This window comes from Camarhynchus parvulus, chromosome Z (assembly GCF_901933205.1).
Source record: "Camarhynchus parvulus chromosome Z, STF_HiC, whole genome shotgun sequence".
Lineage (NCBI taxonomy): Eukaryota > Metazoa > Chordata > Aves > Passeriformes > Thraupidae > Camarhynchus > Camarhynchus parvulus.
Genome location: NC_044601.1, coordinates 34970508 through 34990266, shown reverse-complemented (window position 1 = coordinate 34990266; position 19759 = coordinate 34970508). Strand labels below are relative to the sequence as shown.

General features: G+C 35.6%; 1 protein-coding gene across 1 annotated transcript in view; it reads right to left on the bottom strand.

Annotated features, from left to right (window-relative positions):
- Positions 1-6052: 6052 nt before the first annotated feature.
- Positions 6053-19759, bottom strand: part of LOC115915305 (contactin-associated protein-like 4) — a 208091-nt gene continuing 194384 nt past the window's right edge. The window contains exons 22-24 of the mRNA XM_030968639.1: positions 15120-15338; positions 14680-14751; positions 6053-11708 (exon numbers count right to left, since the gene is read on the bottom strand). Coding sequence (XP_030824499.1) covers positions 11515-11708; positions 14680-14751; positions 15120-15338 — 485 coding nt within the window. The 3' untranslated portion in view covers positions 6053-11514. The remainder of the gene's footprint in view (positions 11709-14679; positions 14752-15119; positions 15339-19759) is intronic.

Here is a 19759-nt window from a genome sequence, read left to right as displayed (position 1 = left end):
AAACTTCATATTTGAAAATATCATATGGGAGGAGATACAATCCAATTACATCTCCTATTTATTGAATTACAGGTGATCCATATATAAGACAAATTAAGTAAAGAATTGTTCTGTGTGGAGGCATATTGAACTGGTGGTTGAAGAGAAGAAATGGAGTAATGGGATCAACTTCTATCCCTGTCAGTTTTCCTGTGTTTTGGTCAATTCATTTACTGTGTCTGTTTCTGTCACTGAGTAGATACTGTTCAAGATTCTTTCCATTTAATACTGCATGTTTGCATGTGTGTATATTTTTCCATTACTGCAATGGGGTCATTGTTTTAGTTAAAATCTCTTGACACATTTAAGATAAAAATAATAATGTTGACATTTTGGATTTTCAGATGGATTATAGGCAATAAAAAAACCAACAAAAACCAAACCCAAACAATAAAAATCCAGGAAGAATGATGTATTAAATAAGGAACACACAGTCTAGGGAAATGCACAGTTAAAATTGTTAACCCACCAGATACACTAATCTCCCAAACTCTGCATGTAAATCAACTGGAAGCTATTTACACTGTATCAGACAGTTTGCATTTCTCCTGTGGGAACTTTTTAAAAAAAAAGTTGTGACTGAAAGTTTACAATAATTATCAAAAGAAAAAAGAAAAAAGGATAGAATCTTGAAATTTTTAGTGTTCCAACTTGTTTAAGGTTTTTGTTGTTTGACTTGATATTACTGAGTGTATCCTAAGGACATGTAGATATTTGACAATATATTATCACATATTGCCCTGATTATTTTTAGCAGAGCTTTCTCTTAGTTTTTAAGTCACTTTTTCTTTTATTCTACAATATATAATTTTTCAATATGTTGAAACAATGTCATAAAATTTGATATATGAAATGTATTCACAAACTAATTCAATCAAGAGCTTACAGCAAGATGAACATTTGTATAATTTATACTGAAAAGAAACAGTACTGTGTGATATGCTTTGATTTGTCATTGCCATAATTCTATTTTATTAGCTAACGTTTAAGGAGAATCTGACATCTAGAACTCACATAGAGAAAAGAGCTAGTGGTCATTTGACTAATGCTGTTCCCTACACCTCATGGAGCCACATCACTCCTAGTACCAAGTTCCTTCTAAATAAAAGTGAGAGATGTGATCACAGTCAGAATAAAACCAGAACATTATTGTTCACTCAACCATTGATCTTCACACACACGCACACACACACACATACACACACAAACAGAGCATACAGACAACTGCAAAAATGTAATGATTGCTGAATCCCTTTTTATAGCATTTGCTGAAACAGTTTTTATGTAGCCTAGTTAGATATTTATGTAGCCTTTGATTACAATGAATTAAGTGTTGTCATTTTGAGTAAAAGTAAAGACATACTAATGAAGAAATTCAGCTGATTAATGGTGTTTATAATGTCAATGGTGTGCTTTTCAGAACATCCAATCAATGTGAACAGTTTATAGACGCAAACTCCGTTTGTGGAAAGAAATAGGCCCATGCCTCAGTATATGCTGTGGTCATCCATCTGGAAAGTAACTTTTGAGAAAATTACCTGTGAGTCCTGGTGGAACAAGGTTGAACATAAATCAGCAATGTGCCCTCGCTGCAGGGAAGCCCAGTGGTATCCTGGCTGAAATACAGAAAGCACTGACAGCAGCTTGAGAGAGCTGATCCTGCCTCCTCTCCTCAGCACTAGAGAGATTAGGAAAGGGCCACAAAATTATTAAGGCATTGGTGGTCTCTCCCTTGAACAAAGACTAAGAGTAATGGGACTGTTCAGCCTGGCAAAGAGAATACTGAAGTGAATTCATGCATGAGCATAAATGACTGAAGGGCAAGTGTATAGAAGGCTCTATCCATTGCTGCCCAGTGATAGGACAAGAGAGAGTGGGCATAAATAGATATAATGGATACTCTTCCTGAACGTCGCAAAGCACTTTTTTACTGTGAGGATGACTTATCACTGACAGATGTTACTGAAAGAGATTGTGAAGTCTCCGCCCTCAGCTACTTTTAAAAGTTATCTTGTCTTGTTTCCAGGCAATTTCTTATGGGTGGCTCTGTCTGAGTAGGGAAATTGGATCAGATGACCCCTAGAGATCCCTTCCATTCTATGATTCTGTGAGCTGAAAGTTTAGTAATTTTTTCAGAGCACTGAACATGTAGTTGCCCCCTGAATCAACACAAGTGTTTTGGAAGATCTTGCTTTTCCTGACTGAGGGAGGAGGACTGACTTCTGCTACATGTCCTTAAGGCATTAAAGGTCTTATTTTGCCTCATATTGCTGTCTCTGCCAGATACTGTCTGACGTTTGTCTTCCGGAGCAAGCGAAAATGGTCTTGAGTGAGATGTCTTGGTTCTCAGCAGGAGGGAAGTAGTTAGCAAGGTATAAAGTTTGTTGACCTAACCCAATGAATAGAGAGCAATATGCAATGGATTTCTTACATAATAACTATGCCATGCTGGAAATTTGAAGGTGATATTTAAGAAATTTTTTAACTATAACTTCCTTCCAATTGCACTTTTCTTAATTATCACATGCCCTGGAGAGGCTGTATTGCATCATTGTTCTGACATTGTCAATCACACAGGGAAAGAACTGTGCTCATATGACCTATGAGGGGTCCTAATTTTTTTATTGTTTCCAGAAATGCCTTCAAGAGGATACCAGAGGTCATATTGCTATGGAGGTTTTTTCTGGTAACAAGGGAAGAAACCAACAGCTCCTTTTCCTTCTTTGTACCATCCTCTTCGGCTCCCTGGACAGAGCAGGTCACGGTCAGCCATCTCCCTGCAGACAGCCCATCAGGTTGTGTGTCTGCTTTGTCAGGCCTCAGCAAAAGTGTCTACCCTTGACCCTCTTATTATTTTTATTGAGTGTGGAATAAGAAAAGTTTCTAGGTGAGGTATGTCACTACGTGTCTGCTGCAGGTGACCATGCAGCATAGTGTCTTGTACAAACAGCAGCCTGCATGCTTCCTCCCAGATTCAAGCTGGCCCTGGAACTGCAGAGAATGGCTGATGATGTCTGGTCAGCTAGATTGGATCACACTGTCCTTGGGAGACCTTGGCACCAAAGATGGGTGACAGAAGTTTTCCCATGAATTCATCTCACGAAAACAGTTTGGAGAGACACAATTCATCAAAATGGAGACAAAACAGACATGTGAGTTGGCAGTGCAGACACCTTTTGTGAGCTAACTCATGGTACAACAGACACCTTAAGGATAAGCAAAGCATCTACCTTTTATGTAATTACAACTACAGATTCTCCACTAGATATATGATTATGAGCAAAACATAAGGAAATTCCTAGATGAATTTAAAAAGGCCAGTGTGAAATATGCCAGTAAGGCATATTTGCTGCAAGCATGTTTAGTTTTTAAGTATGTTACAGTACACCATAGAACTCTAAGGTGAATTTGGTAGTGGTGAAATGACTCTTAATGACTAGTAGGTGTTAGAGTGGGAAGGCAGGTACCGTACAAGGGCAGCATAACTGCCATAATATGGATTATTTGACTCATTTAAAAAGCATTTCTTTTCTCAAATGTAGCACTTAACCCTTCTAGAACACTGAATAATAAGCATTTACTCATGCTTTTCTAAGTAATTTCTAACTATATAGGTTTGCTTGTAATCATAAAATAATACTGTGAAGGGAACTCTAGACACTCAAAGATCTACCTGTTTCAGGGGGCTGTTAATTATTATTATTTTTCATGGAGAATGTACCAGACATAGAGAGAATGTACATAATAAGCGTTTCATGCTGTGCTTAATTTACATATTGGAGTACTTTACTGAGCAAACAGATACCTAAATATCAGCTTGAAATGAAAATTTGTTAGTTTGTTTTTACAAAATAAATAAATTTGATATGCTTAGTGACATGATCCCAAATTAGCACTTCATATGAATTGAAAAATATCTGTTCAAGAATATCATAAAAGCAAACTTTCACAACTTTATAAAAAGTTTTATCAACAAATTCCTGCTCTATATTATCCTCCTTTTCTATGAATTTTGTCCTTTTATTCCAATTATGACTTCTGGGAATAAATCAAAAAATACCTCACTGTACACTCTCTAAAAATAGATGAACCTTATAAATGTGTCACATAAAGGATATGAAACATTTAAAAAAATCCCTATTCCAAATTTAACTGCTAATTTCCAGTAGGATTTATCTGTAAAAAAACCCAAGCACAGAATTTGTATGCTTATGACAAGAATTACTGAAAAATTACTTTAAATCAGATGTATATATTTTGAATCTGAATATCAAAGCAGAAAAATCATAGCAATGCAACACAAATAACTTAAGAGTGAGTTGCTGATTTACACATCGTGACACTAAACAATCCAGTTGAATCTTAATTTCATGGGGTGTATTTGCTGTGCAAAAATAAGATCCTTTGTGCTTTTTAGTTAAAACACCATAGCTGGAAATGTATTTCCTGTTCCTACGTGTAAATAGGAAAGCATTTTACACATAAAGTTTTTGAACTGCCACAGCAAGGGAACCATGGCTGAATGGTTTCCATTTGTGAGATTTAAACCTGTATTTCTAGCGTCATTGAGTGCAACAGAGAAAAAAAAATACACCACATAAAGAATGTTTAATAATACTTTTAATTAAAAAATAGAGAAGATATATCTTGGGGCTGTAACTACTGAAATAATATTAATGTTTTCTTACCAAGTAAACAGTTTTTAAATTAAATATTAACATTGTATAGGACCCTTTTGAAATAATTTATTTACAAACAGGATGGGATTTAGCTAAAAGGGGTAAAGCATTTTCTGTTTACTGTGAAGGTGTTTGGATGGTGTGGGTAACCAAAAAAAAAATACCCCAAAACCCAAAAAAGAACAAAAGATCACATCAGTATATGTTTACTATTAGATTTGCTGCTTCATATAGAATACACAATATTATTTTATGTTGATAAGGAGCGTTTCTATGTGCAATAGATTTAAAGGTATTAGAAAACAGTAAATTTTGTATCCTGTTACCTAGAAAAGAAAATATGGCATGCCTAGCAGTTACTCATTGCTAGAAGAGTGACTCTATAGTAACTAAAAATAGCAGAAAATGAGATTAATGAAGCTGATCAAGCTACTAAAAACACTAAAACATCGACACATGATACTCCCTTTGAGCTAATCAATTAGTAGGAAACATTTTGTAAGAATGTAGATGTGTGGTTGTAATTCCTGTTTTGTGTTTATCTGTATGAAACCTGTCTTGTTTATTTCAAATATCTCCCATCAATTTAGATGAAAATGTTCTGGGCTCTAATTTTCTGATATAAGAAGACATGCAATCAAATCTATATTACACCAAGTAGTCCAAGGTCTGTTTTTCTACTCTTTATTCATTAACTATTCTGTGGATAAAAGAACAGGAAAATGCTATTATTTCTGACTGAAAGAAACACGACTATATCCTGAAATAAATGTATTTAAAAAAATACAGATAATTAATATTAGTTACCATATCATTTTTGCTAAATAAAAGATATGATCTTACTTCTATTATCATGCTGTCTATTTACATAAAAGCTTTCCTCTTCTAAGGGCTTCACAAATATTAATTAAGCAAGATAGTCAAAACTTCAGTATATTCTTTGCATTGCATAAATTGCGTGTTAAGGTCAATGGCTTTTTTCAAGGCCATACAGCTAAGGGTGGGATAGATATTCTTGGGCTTCTCAGAGTTCAGGCCACAAACTGTAGAGAAGTGCACTGAAATTTTGCTAATTACTTAAATAGTTCATAGGCAGGTGTGCATCCTGAATTTATAGTATGTAGTGAGGGACGTCCTGCAGATTTCCTGGTTTTAATCCAGACTTTGTGATGGCTGCTTTTAGGTAAATGAACATTGGCCTTATAAATTGCTTGCAAGGCACTGTTGCTTTCGAGAAAAATAAACCATCAGCTCACAGACTCCAAAAACTTTGCATTGTACTTGCATTAAGTTCTTGCATGTATCAGCAAGCTAAAGACAAAACTATTGTGCTGTGCTAAAACGTGTAACATATAAAGACTACCAGGCCCTATCTGTTATCAGCTGGTTTGTAGAAGAATATAAGCATTATTTTAATATTTCTTTTTATGTTGTTATCACTAGGTTCCTGATGACAAATTCACAGTGATGAAATCCAGTTCAACTCATTGACAACTTATTGTCAATTTTCTTGGACTTCAGAATGATTTTGAGTATCTGTTTCTCTTCTGCAGATATAGTTGATGTCCACTCTCTCACCTAATCTAAAGGCATGAGCCCTGGTGCTAAATAAAATCAGGTGACTGACTAGGAGAAGTACACTTCAACTGAATTGGTAAAAGACATATTAGCTGGGTCAGGGATTACTAATGAGTTAGAACTTTTTTAGCACACATAGTACATAGCAGTTAAAATATGATGATCAATGTAGTGATTTATGTATGTGTGTATGAAATTTATTTTGATATCAGTCAAATAATTTCACAAGCCCTAGATGTAAATAAAAAACAATTTTAAAAAATCCTTGTCTGTATGTGAGGAATGCTGCAACCTTTTTTACCAGAAGTCTGGTTGTCTACCTCTTACAGTCCTTGAAGAGACTTCAAGATCTTATTTTTTGCCCCCTTGAAAAACCTCTGAAAATCTCAACTATTTCTTGAAATAGTTTTAATATTTCCAAACAGAGGGAGTGTGGGGAGGATGGTTCTGCACTCTTGGCGTTTCTTCAATATTTGACATAATATAAAGGAAATTATAAAATTTAAAGAATCTTCTCACTGACTTCATAGCCTATCTACATGCATGTGTGTGTGCATGTGTGTGCACACACGTTTCCTCATAGGCTAAAGTTGATTTTTACTGTGGATTTACCATTCTATTTAATAAACATTTTAGGAATGATTTATTCAATGCTATTTATACAAAATGTTAGAAACATCAACATTTCATCATGCATCAGAAATTCATATAAATTTAAGTGAGATTTTATGTCAGTATTTGATATAAGAGCATCCATCTCTTTGCAATGATATTGTGATGTCTGATTCCTTTCTAAGAAATGGGAAGAGCAAAGATTAAGAGGTTTGGGGAATGTATCCAAAGAGTAGTGCCAGTTTTTAAAAGTTTTTGTGCCAGCTCAAAAATTACTTTTCAGACGGTCCTTCAAGAATAAAGATCAGCATGACTTCTTAGCAAAGCACAGTCTATGGAACACCTTTGTGGTTTTGTTTCTGTTTCTCAAATTAGCAGCCTGAGAATTTCTGTACTCAAACTCATTAAACCCTTCTCTTACCACCACTGCCAAAAGGCCTCAGGAGAAGGTTCCAAACAGAGGAAGTTTAAAGGGTACATCCTTTCTGATCTGTATTCTTTTAAGCATGTTGTTGTTCGCACTGAAAACAAAAACAACACTGAAACTACTTCCATACATTTACACGTGTATCTTTTCAGTCAACACTAATTTTTGAAAGATTTTTTACTTTTCTTCTTGTGCATTTGATAATGCACAATCTCATTAAATGTTCAGGAACACTAAGGAATTACCATACTTTCAGCTGCAGAATTAGGTGCTCAATCTGCAAAAAATTATGTCACGTTTCTGCATATTTACTCCAGAGAATGTGCATTGCACTCAGAAGCTAAGGCACAAGCTTTTTCAGAATTAGGTTTTCTGACTCTGGAAATATTTTTTCTGTTACAAAGAACATTCTTTTCCTGTAGCATCACACACTTATGCAACTATATCTCTGCCTTGAGTGTAAACAACTACAATTGCTTCTAAAAGTAACTAATTTTATTTCAAAATGATAGTTTCTTATCAATTCCCTGCTAAGTTGCAATAGTTGCATGTTCTGAATTTGTTCAGGTGATTCCTTAAAGAAATTTTGTCTTTGACATGCCTTTTTTCTTGTACATTGCTGCCATGAATAACAATATTGTAAATTTATTTTGACTGTGACTACATTTCATGTTAAGTTGTGCACTTGTTTTATAACATATTCTTCATTTACACAACAGTGGATGTATTGGAAAATGTTTTCCCAAAACCTAAATAAATCATATTTATATGCTAAATGTTGAGTACATAAATAAGTCTTTATAGCTAGAGCTCACACAAAGCTTTAAAAATGTACCAACATACATGATGCTATTTATTTTCTAATGTACTTAAGAAAAAATATATTTCCCATGGAAAATGTGTCAATGCATAGCAAATTTGTCACATTAGTGCTCCAAAGTATCTACAAATAACCACACTCACCAATATATTATGTGCACTTCTACATATATTTACTGTTGGAAAAAAAATCAGTATATTGTTGTCAATTTTAAACTTTTTAATACAAATTCTTTTAAAAAATATTTTCCTCACTTTATTTTAAAAAGTCTTTATTAACAGTGAGGTGAAAATCACACAATGGAATAGAGAATCAAAAAGGGACAGCACAATGTTCCATGACATTTTAGCGCACTTCGGTGCCACCATTTTTTTATCCCCATAGAAATGCAGCAAGTAATGAAAAATGCTGCTTCATTGATTTCAAACATGTATATTTTAGATTAAGGTGACAAACATGTGATCACTGTTCCTACGGATGAAAATGGGCATTTGCATCTTCAGGGAGACGTAACTGACTTATTCTACAAATCTACAGATGTTCATTCAACAAAATCCATATATCTTTTCCCTCTTAGAATCCCTCACAAAATAAAATGCCTTAAAATAAGTCTTTGAATGAGATAATGTGCCACTCATACAGGCATTTTTTTATCCTCCTCCGCCTTTTTATCTAGTGAAATAGGGATTTTATTAAGCTTTCCCCTTCCTGTTCCTTTTAAAAATTCTGAGGAATAGGGAAAGAAAGTATTCATTTGGAACAAAATAAAGTAAGGAAAGACACACAATAAAACTTTGCAAGGCAATAAAACTAAGGGCAAGTGATTGAAAAGTTAGGTTTACATTCTTCCAACTTGTCTTGTTGTGGGTAAAATTTAAGCTTTCTTAGGTTTATATGAGCAACTCTCATGTGAGAGTTAAGATAAAAGACAACCTGTCTTTTATTATTCAATCAGAATATCTGCTTTGGTGTACTATAATAATCATCTTATAGGTTTTGTCCCACATTGTTACTACATCCCACAACGACAAAAAATAGAGTTGACTGGGACACACCCTGCAGGTGACTCTGTTGATATAAGTGGCACTAAGAGGTGGATACCTACATGTCTATAGCAGAAAGGGAAAATCTCCTGAAATGCAGAGGCTTTGGTTGCAGAGAAGTCCATGGGAGGGCTCCTCTTGAATTTAATGCAAATTAGGTCACAGCCTCAAAAAGGAGTCATAATTTTCACTTCAAAGTAAGTAGATGAGAAGGTTCAGACTAGTAAACTTAATAATTCAAAGTCTTCTTGTCATGGCTCACGTGAGGCTTTCACCTCCACCACTCCCCATCCACAAACAAGATATTTTCATCATATTTTATTAAGAATAGTTCAGTACTCTAGCCTTCCTAAAGGTGACCTCTTAACATGAAGCAAACTGTCTGAAATCCACAACATGGATACAGCTCTTGATCCTGGGTCCTCAGCCTGATTAATCTATCAGAGATGCAAACAGAATTGCAAAAATGAAAACAAGAAAGCACTACATGTTAATCTGAACAATTTATGGTTGCAGAGCATCCAGGCACCCAAAAAAAGGAAATGATTTTTCCTAAAAATTAAGTAAATCTGTATAGAAGGAAGGAGAAAGGAATGGTAGAATTCTGAAAAAAGAAAGTAAAGACTGATGGAAGAAAGTAAGTTTTAAATGAAAACATCTGCTGGACATTTATATTTACAATTACTATCTATGTAAAGAAATTTACATATTAAGGGTTTTGGCATACCATATCAGTTTTCCATATCTTTATAATGTTATTGGGCACCTATGATAAACATTTTCTAAACTGCACAATCTAGGGTCTAGTTTTGATTCTTTGAATAGAAAAACAATGACTGTTCTCATTGCTTTCAAAGGGAGTAGATATAAATAAATTCTGGAAGATATTTAAATTTCAAACTCAAGTTTACAAGGTCACAGAAATCTTGTTTGTTTTCTCAGATCCAAGCTCCAGACACCCAGTCATCTCACTAGGGAAAACTGAAAAATGGTTTGTGTGGGTCAGTTACCTAAATATTGTCATCTAATGCCATTTATAATGCCTTCTACCAAAAGACACATACCTTCTGTAGAATCTATGACATTCACATCAGGCCACATGGGTATTTCAGATAACCTATGGTGTCTGAAGTGAGCTTACAATCTTCTTTTTAGACAACTTAAACCTAGCCTTCATATCTAACAATTTGTTTGTACAATATAAATAGCTTTCATTTACTCTCTCAGCATAGTAAGCACCTTTTTAATTTTGAGTGGTGTAATCAGACTTTTTATCACAAAGGTATTGCAGGTACTATTAAGAGTGCAGAATGAAAGTGTTCATGTATTCCCTGTATAATTTCTATAACATTGAAAAAAATTAGACTTGAGGCCTGGAGCAAATCATAGATACAACAGTTTCAGAGAATACAACCCAGTTAGTGCACTGAGCATTACTTCTTGACAGAAGCATCATCACTAATTTCCAGGGACAGTAACCTTGACCATCTTTTGGTGTTTTCACTCTTGATAAATTAACTATTGATAGTCTTTTAGTTATCTTTCTAAGCAAAGGTCTTGCCTTTTCCTCCCTGTTTTATTCAAAATGCCCAGAATGTGCATGAGTCTCTTGGTGCCATCACCTGACCATATGTGAAAATCTACTGAAAAAGAGATTTTAAAATATTTCAACCCACTGTACACTCTTCAGTTCTGCTAAGCCCGACAAAAGGAAGGGATAATGAAGATATCAGTCATATCCCAGGGTTAAAAAATACGGTTTGTTCTGGACATCAAATGCCATGGCTCACAAGCAGATGCTGACACCAGCCAACAGCAGCTCAAAAGGCATTTTCAGTTTGAGGAAGTAAGATGGATCACCATAATGCAGCACAGCAGAATTTCTTTAGTAACACAAAGTATTAATTTACCTTTCACCTTGAACAAAAAAAATCATCAATCAAATTTTAAAGAAAAGGATAGGAATAAATTCATAACAATTTTCCCATTCAAAAATCATATTCAGTGTGTACATTAAACTTCATTTGTAGAAGGTCACATTAGAACAGTCGGAAACTACCAACAATGAAATTGGTTACAATATCTAATTCACTGTTACATAAAATGCATTTACGGTATAATAGCTAAGGAATGCATGTAATTTAAAGAGGCCCGCTACAGCAATCACTGAGACTGAACATATCAAGTATAGTAAGTCTCAAATCCATTGCATTTAGAGTAGTGTGCAAGAACATCTTCTGCCCAGTGAGAGCCCCCTGGCTTAGCAAGAAAGTCAGACTGTCACATCATTATATTAGATTAAATCATTAATGACAATCAGAAGAAGTATTCCTTTTGATTTTCATTGGCTGTGTTTTGCATGCTGAGCTCACTTTTCAATGCAGATTCAGCACTGTCTTCATTTTCAGATCCTTTTGCCTCATTTTTTGAGTATATGCCTTTTTTTTTATAAATGCGTATGGCTATGGCTGTGATGCAAAGCAGGATGAATATAACAACTGCTATCACACCTACAAGAAGAAAAGAGAAAAAAAGTAATGAGAAAGGACAGACAAATAATAACACGTAAGCCAGAGAGCAGGACGAAGAAGGAATGACTACATCACATAATGGAAGGGCTTACAGGAAAGCCTGAGAAATGAGGACATTGCTGCTTTCAAATCAGAAAGAGCACTCTAGTATAAGTTTCATAGTGATTGTTTTGAAATTTTGCACCCTATTAATAATAATATAAAATCCACAGATCATTATAATTTCTGAAATTATTTGATGGAAAACCACTAGGGGCCTTATTTTCAATAAGAGGGTTTCTTTTTCTCCTTCACTATCAGGCCCTAGATCTCTGCTGGTTTGCAAACTCAAGCCACTGCAGATAAGGAACAGTAAGGTGAGATACTTCTCACAGAGATAAGCAAGACCTTACAGACTGCCAGCCCATCTCCTCTCTTCCTCATTCATAAGACCAGTCATAATGGTCTTAGGACTTCAGCTTCATGAGTTAGAAGATGGGTAGGAGAGGAATTTGAGGAGATGTGAAACAGAAGAGAAATGGATCGTATTTGTCAGAGGCAGAAAATAGGACTAGGCTGTTGGGATGGAGAGAACACTAAGCAGTCTAGGAAACAGTTATAATGCAGTGCCTCAGTAGACAAAGGGACAGTCTGTTGCACAACTTGGTCACCACTGCAAGAAAAATAAAAATACCTAGTCTCTTAGCACTGTACATAAATCAGAGCATCCAAAATTCGGTACATGCCTATTTTCTTGATCTCTACTATGAGCAGAATTGTAGAAATATAAAGGTTTTAATTCAGTAGATCCTTTTCTGAGATGGACTTTGCAATCTAAATAAACCCTGTTCTTATTTAAATTAACTACAACAGTAATTCTTTTATTTCAATCACAGTGGATGCTCTCTTTAAGGACTTTTCTATAAACTTGTTTTGTCTGAAGTAGCTGAACTGATACCCTTCTTAGCTATACTCATTTAAGGGTGTTTAGATGTTACTTAATGTTGCACAGATTGCTTTGTTTTGACTTTCAAACAAACACAGGCAGCAGAAAAATTTTGAGTGCCAAATTCTCAAATGTTTTAATAAAAAATTGAATCGTTATTATTATCTTAAAAGGATTGTACCTATTATAGCTTGAAGTTAAAAAAAATGCTTTGCTGTTAGCACACTTAAAAATCCCACCCACACTAAGTAATCTAGTACACAGTGATCTTTATGTACAGATACTTATATAAAAAAATATTAATCCTTTGAAACAGTAAAGCAAGTTTTGACAAAGCTAGACTTGCAAAAAACTCAGAAAACATATTTTTAAATTCTTACCTTCCTTGAAATCAATGGTACAATTCTAATTTGGTGTGTACAAAATCACCAAAGAGATACAATAAGTATCACTTTACAAGCAGAGAAGCTTCTAGGCTTAATGATCTCATTTTAGTATCTTGGGTACTACTCTCTTAAAGATCACTGGTCATGCAGTGCACTTTTGCATGCAGTGACCATAGCAGGTATCACTGTATAAATGGAAGACAAAAGTGACTAGAGGTTCTTATCCTAACTCAACCGTTCATAGACCTAAACAATTTTAACTTGAATGAAAAGCCTGGACAGTTTTGTTCTACTAAATTCCATTATTTCCTTTGTCTATGAGGCTTTAAAAACTCTCAGAAAGTAAATATTTTCAGAATTTAAATGACAGAGGCCCACTGCCCTTTCTGCCAAAGTATCTATGCAATTTGAAAAAGAATTATACTGCCAAAACATCATCTTCAAGTTTTATTTCCTCAGTTCCTCCCAAAAGAAGAAATACTCCTAGAAATTCTCACAGAGGATGATTGTCACAGGAGAAGACACTATGCCTTGAAAGAAAATTTGAACTGACAGAGACAAGTACATATTTCAATACTGGTAAAATGAGTGGAGTTTCTAATGAGGGTCCCCAATCCCAAACTGCTCCTATTGAGGCTCATTTGAGTACTTCTCATTTTTGCTAAAGAGACAGAACTGGTAGATTTCATGTGGGTATCCATATGAGATGGATCCTTCGTACAGGATTCACATGAGATGGGCAATCATCCAGAAAGGCATAGTGATGCAACCTGTACACCAGGTTCCTTTATCAGTCCTGTACCTTAAGCACACACATCTGTTGTAAATTTTATCTGACAGGCATGAACAATAAAGGGATTATCACCATATTCACTTCAGATGTAACTGAATTCTACATGGTTCTTCCTCTATTCCTCTGATAAAAAAAAAAAAAAAGTATTTTGAAAAAAAATTTATGAATGGTCATTTGTAGTTCTATTTTAGCCTGATAAAAATGTCCAAAAGAAATTGGAAGAAAATGAAGAAGAAATTGTATTTCAAACCAACTGTAATTATTTTTATTATTATTATTTTAACATGCATTTTAAGCTGTAAATCAACACAAGTGAGTCTTTCCAAGAGAACATTGCCTTCCAAACAGGAAACCAGGATGAAATTTCCTCAGACTGTCAGAGGATTGATCCAAGCAGTGACACCTCATATTCTCAAGAAAAAGTCTTTCTTGTTCAGATTTATTAAAGAAGATTTTAAACATGACTTTGTAGCAAAAGGTAATTTTTTGGCAAAGTCAAGAAGAAATGATGTTTCTTTCTTAAATATATGTTTTTTTCACAAGAAATCCAAGCACTTTTTAAAGTAGTAGACAACACTATTATGCAGGTTGGAATTCTGTCCTTACTACCCTGTTTTTCATCAGAATGTTTCAATATATAGCAACCCAGCATAAATTTATGTAATAAGAAGAGTGTGATCAATTGCATCTTAAAACAATGCTTGACTCCTGTCTACCAACTGTAGTAAAATGAAGAGCTTTCACTTGTTTCTGTATGCACACAAAACTAAACTGACTTCAATTCATCACTGACAGATTCAAGTTAGAAAGACAAATTTCCTGTGGATTTGTTACAGTCCCTATTACCTCCAATAATTGCAGAGTCACTTCTGATTGCATTAGCTAAGGGCTTTCCCTCATCTATTGGTCCAGAGTGATCTGCAGCAGAAAAAAAAAAAGAAGAAAAAAAGAAAATGACAGACAAATAGAAGACTTTTTTAAAGAAATTCTCACAGTCACACTTCATTTACAATATGATACAGTAGCAGTAGTATGGGTCAGTAAGCATGCATAGAACATCAATGTAGATGACACTTTGCAGAGATAAAAAGAAAAATGTAAACATTCAGATGAAAAGAGAAAGGTTAGAGAAAAGAAAGTAAGTACATATAAAAGAGAATTATTTACAAACTGCTCCTGAGATGTTAACCCGCATGGAAAAATAAAAAGTCAGTTGTGATTCAGGTCATGAGCATTCTATTTGGATTTTGCTTCAGAGATCAGAACAAGTAATAACCATAGGCTACCTGCAAATGAATGGGTTGTTTCACTTGATGTTGAGTCAGCTCCAGTTAAAGTACCACAGCTGGATTCAGTGAAACGCCCTTTTACAATGACAGGGGCTGAGCTGCTGTGGTGCAGTGCAGCCTTCAAAGGAGCAATGTGGTTGAACTGCACTGAAGATAGACAGCCAACAAACCCCTGAGAGTTTGCCTTCATAGTCTCCTCATCTACATCACTGTTTTCTGTTAATCAAAAGGAACAGAACACAATTAATCATAGTGCAAATGTACAAAATAAAGTGTCAGAAGAATAAATGAATAATTAACCTGTGTTCCTCTGAGTATATTTGAGTTGCAGCAACATATGTAGATTCACTGAATCTCCTTCTTGTCTGACTTTAATGAAAAGACAGTCAGATACATTCACACCTCCCCCTTTCTTTTGGACAGATGACAGTTGCTAATTTGCTGAGGGAAATGCTTTTAAATTCTTAGCAGAAGTTCCAAAGCAGAAAGTTTCTATTGTAAATAAAGTATTTAAATTCAAACGCAACAATTTTTCATTCTGCAAAAATATAAGACTGAAGAATGAATTCCAGAAAAATGCATTTTATTGGATTTCTTCTCATAAATAAACATTTTTGGAACATATTCATTCTATAGACTCATATATCTACTCCATTTCAGCACCATTAAGTCTGTCAAAGCAAAAACCCTGAAGATCTCAGATCATCCCATCCTGGAAATCCATCAAGATATTTTCTGTGAAATTTTTAAAAATGAATAGTGTTTCAATTTACTATGCATTTTAAAATGTGGTACCATTATTGATACCACAAAGTGGAGGAAAAAAAAAGAAAGAAGGTATCTCCTCACTTTTTCTCTTTTTTCTCTTGAGTTACCTTTCTAAATCCATGTGAAAAGTACTTTGCATGTTAGAACTCTGTTAATTCACCAGTAATGCTCACTAAAGCACCACTTTTGATACAGAAAACAAACAGCTTATTTACTCTGACAGTTCTAACTTAAGCAAAAACTCTAGAAGTACTAGTTATAAAAGGAGAACTCATAAAGGAAGTAAATTAGTAAATAAGAAAGGAATTTCATCTTATTAATATTCACTTCCAACATGTCACAGAACCCACAAATGAACTTGTGACCTTTACAATAACCACCATAATAACTATGTTTTACAGCGCACTCCTCAATAAAATTTAGGTTAATAGAGAAAAATGAGATAATGTGTTCAGGTAGAATATTGCAAAATAGCAGAGTAGCATTTTCTTCAATTAATCTCTGCTTATTGCAGTGATGATGGACTATGAGATAGAAGGGTGTCAGACAAAAGTCTGCTCACCTACACTGATGGATTACGTAAGATACTGGCTGTTTAACTGTCTCTGCTTTCTTTGCAGCTGTTTTCAATATCTGCCTCTATGCACTGAAGGATCTGCTAGGACGGGATATTTTAAGAAGAAGATTAACAATGAAGTGGCAAGAAAACATTTTCACAAACCCCCTGTGATAAAAATATATACCTCTAAATATGAGTCAGATTGAAAACCTCAAGAGGAGAGTGGTTTCTATTATTTTTTAGTTCCTATACCAATCCTTTACTAAACTACATATAATAGGAAAGGAAATAAAGGAATCCTTTGATTTCACTTGACTCCCTAACTAGAAAATATTGCTGGATAAAGTAAGGCTTTATATTGGATTAGGTAAGTTCCTCCTAAAGTAAAATTTAAGTGACTGAAAGTGGCACGCAAAAACACTCACAGGTTGTTTATTGTATGTTACAGTAAACTGAAGTTATGCAGCCTTAAGTGTTGGGGATTGGGTTTATTTCCTTTTGTTACTTTTTACTTACACAGTTTTTTCCCATAAGTTGCTAGGACACATTAACGGCTGGGTACTTAAGAAAACAAAAGAAGTGGCCACTGCTGCCACTTGGTGCTCCTCAGAGTCCTGCTGCGATCGGCTGCCCCAGGGCTGTGAGGCGAAGCCTCTCCTCCCTCCCTCCCTTCCCGTCCGGGCCGAGCCGCCATCACCGCGCGCTCCCCGGCCCGCGCCACAGCGCCCCCTGCAGGCGCGGGGGAATCGCCGCAGCCGCCCCGCCCCCGGGAGCAGCAGCGCCCCTGCTGGCCGTGCCCGGAACTGCAGCAGAGGGAAAGGGCCGAGCAGGCCGGGACTGGGCCCCGGGTCCTGTTTGGTGTCGGTGCCGCAGCCGTGGCTGCTTGTTTGCTTTAGCATACACACCAGTAAAGAAATGTTATTCCTATCCTCATCTCTTTGCCCGAGAGCCTCTTAATTTCAAAATTATAATAATTCAGCGGGAGGGGGTTTACATTTTCCATTCCAAGGAGGCTCCTGCCTTCCTTAGCAGACACCTCTCTTTCAAAACCAGGATATTAAGTATCTTATTAGCAATTCATTTGCTGAGAGTACCCAAGTTTACCATAGACAAAATTACTCCACTTACATTGTCTTAAAAAAAAAACAAAACAAAAAAATCCCTCAAAAGCAAAACACAGTAACTCTAACTCTGCTTCAACCATTTATCTTTATGAAGTAGTCAAGCAGAAAGTCAGCAGACATACAGCTCCTATCAGAATATTTTACGACAAGAACTGTGATGTCTTCTAATAGCTTTATGTCTTATATTACATCATCAAAAACTGCGCACCTTGAAGTGAGGCCATCCCAGTGCAATCCCCTCCCTTTCCCGGTTGGCAATGCTGTGCCTGATGCTCCCCAGGACAGGGCTGGCCCTTCTGGCTGCCAGGGCACTGCTGGCTCATGTTCAACATGCCATTGACCAGGACACTCAGGTCCCTCTCTGCAGTGCTGCTTTCCAGCATCTCATTTCCCTTTATGTCCTTACATACAGCTACAGACTCTGGAACCTGTCTTTGTGAAACTTCATACAGTTGGCAACTGCCCAGTCCTCTAATTTGTTGCTGTCTCTCTGCAGGGCCTCTCTGCCTTCAAGGGAGTCAATAGTTCCTTTTAATTTAGTATCATTGTCAAACTTACTGTACCTTCAAGTCCTGCATCCAAGTCATTTATGAAGATGTTAAAGAGCAGAGGGCTGAGGATGGAGCCTGGTAGAGCCCCACCTGTGACAGGTGATGTCACCCCATTCACTGTAACCCTTTGCACTTGACCTGTTAGCTAGCTGCTCACCCACCACATGATGTGTTTATCCAACTGTGGGCTAGACATTTTGTCGTGAAGGATCCTGTGAGAGACAGCTTCAAAAGATTTACTGAAAAGGATTAAGTCAACCGGCTTCCCTTGATTAATGAAGAATGTTAATGTTGTCATAACATTATGACAACATAATGTCATAAATAGAAATTTGTCATAAATAGAAATTTGGTTTGATAAGCAAGACTTTCCTCTCATGGACCTGTACTGGCTATGACTAATGACTACATTGTCCTTCAGCTGTTTTCAATGCCTTCTAGAATAATCTTCTCCATAATTATACCAGGCACTGAAGTGAGACTGATGGGCCTGACTCCCTGGGTCAGTCTTATATACCCTTATGTTGAAACCTGGGACAACATCAGTGAGCTTCCCATCAACTGGAACTTGACCAGATTCCATAATTCAAAAACCACAGAGAGAGGCCTAGCAGTGACATCAGCCAGCTTTTTCAGTATTACTGCTTGAATCCCCTCAGGTCCCATAGACTCACAGGGATGCAGCTAGAGCAGGAGATTCTGCACAAGTTTTGTTTGAACAAAAAAACTGTCATGTTCAAATGCAGAAGAGCTTAGAAAAGTGCTTCTCCAACTGAAGATAATTATTAAAAAAAAAAAAAAAGTTTCCTTGTGTGGTTTTCTTGAACAACATTTTCATGTACACGAAATACATGATCTCATATTTTGTTAACTCCTTATGATAGACCTCTTCACTTCAATAAACATTCATTACTTTTTTTCGCTGCCTTTGTGAAGTCTTCTTCAGTCTCTAGATAGTACTTCACAGGAATCAGAACCTAAAGCAATCAGATTTCTAAGAGAAATAGTAACTCCTTTGAAATGGGGAGAAACATGTTTTCTTCAGTACAGATTCTGAGACAAATTGGGCTGACTGCCCCCCAGGTCATTATAACTCTTTGCTTTGAACTGCTGTGTCATTGCAAAGCCATCATATAACTGAAGAAAATCCCACCTCTGAATTTTTGTAACTGTATGGCTCTTTAGAAGAGACAATATTGGTCCTGGTCAAAAGACCAATAGACTATTTATCCAAAAGTGTACATTTCCATAGATTTAATCAAATGCATTTTTAAGCAAACAGATAAAAGTTTTGATATGATATTTTATAACAAAGATAGAAGATTTCATTCTGTACTGGTCACTGTGGTATTAACCTTATGTGACTGTGACTGCAATAAACTACTACACTTCAAATATTATACATTCCTGATTCCGTTTTATGATCATATTGTAAAGTCCGGAAATATTTGTAATATTTTCTTGTAGCATTTTATATTTCAGCTAATATTGCTTTAAAGTTATGCATAAGTGATCATTCTCTTTTTCATTTTCTGTGCATATCTAGACACCAGTTCTCTTTTGGAGTGTGAGATTTATATATAAAATTTACATTTCAAAAGTACATATTTCTGTTTGTTTTAGAGGGACATAGTT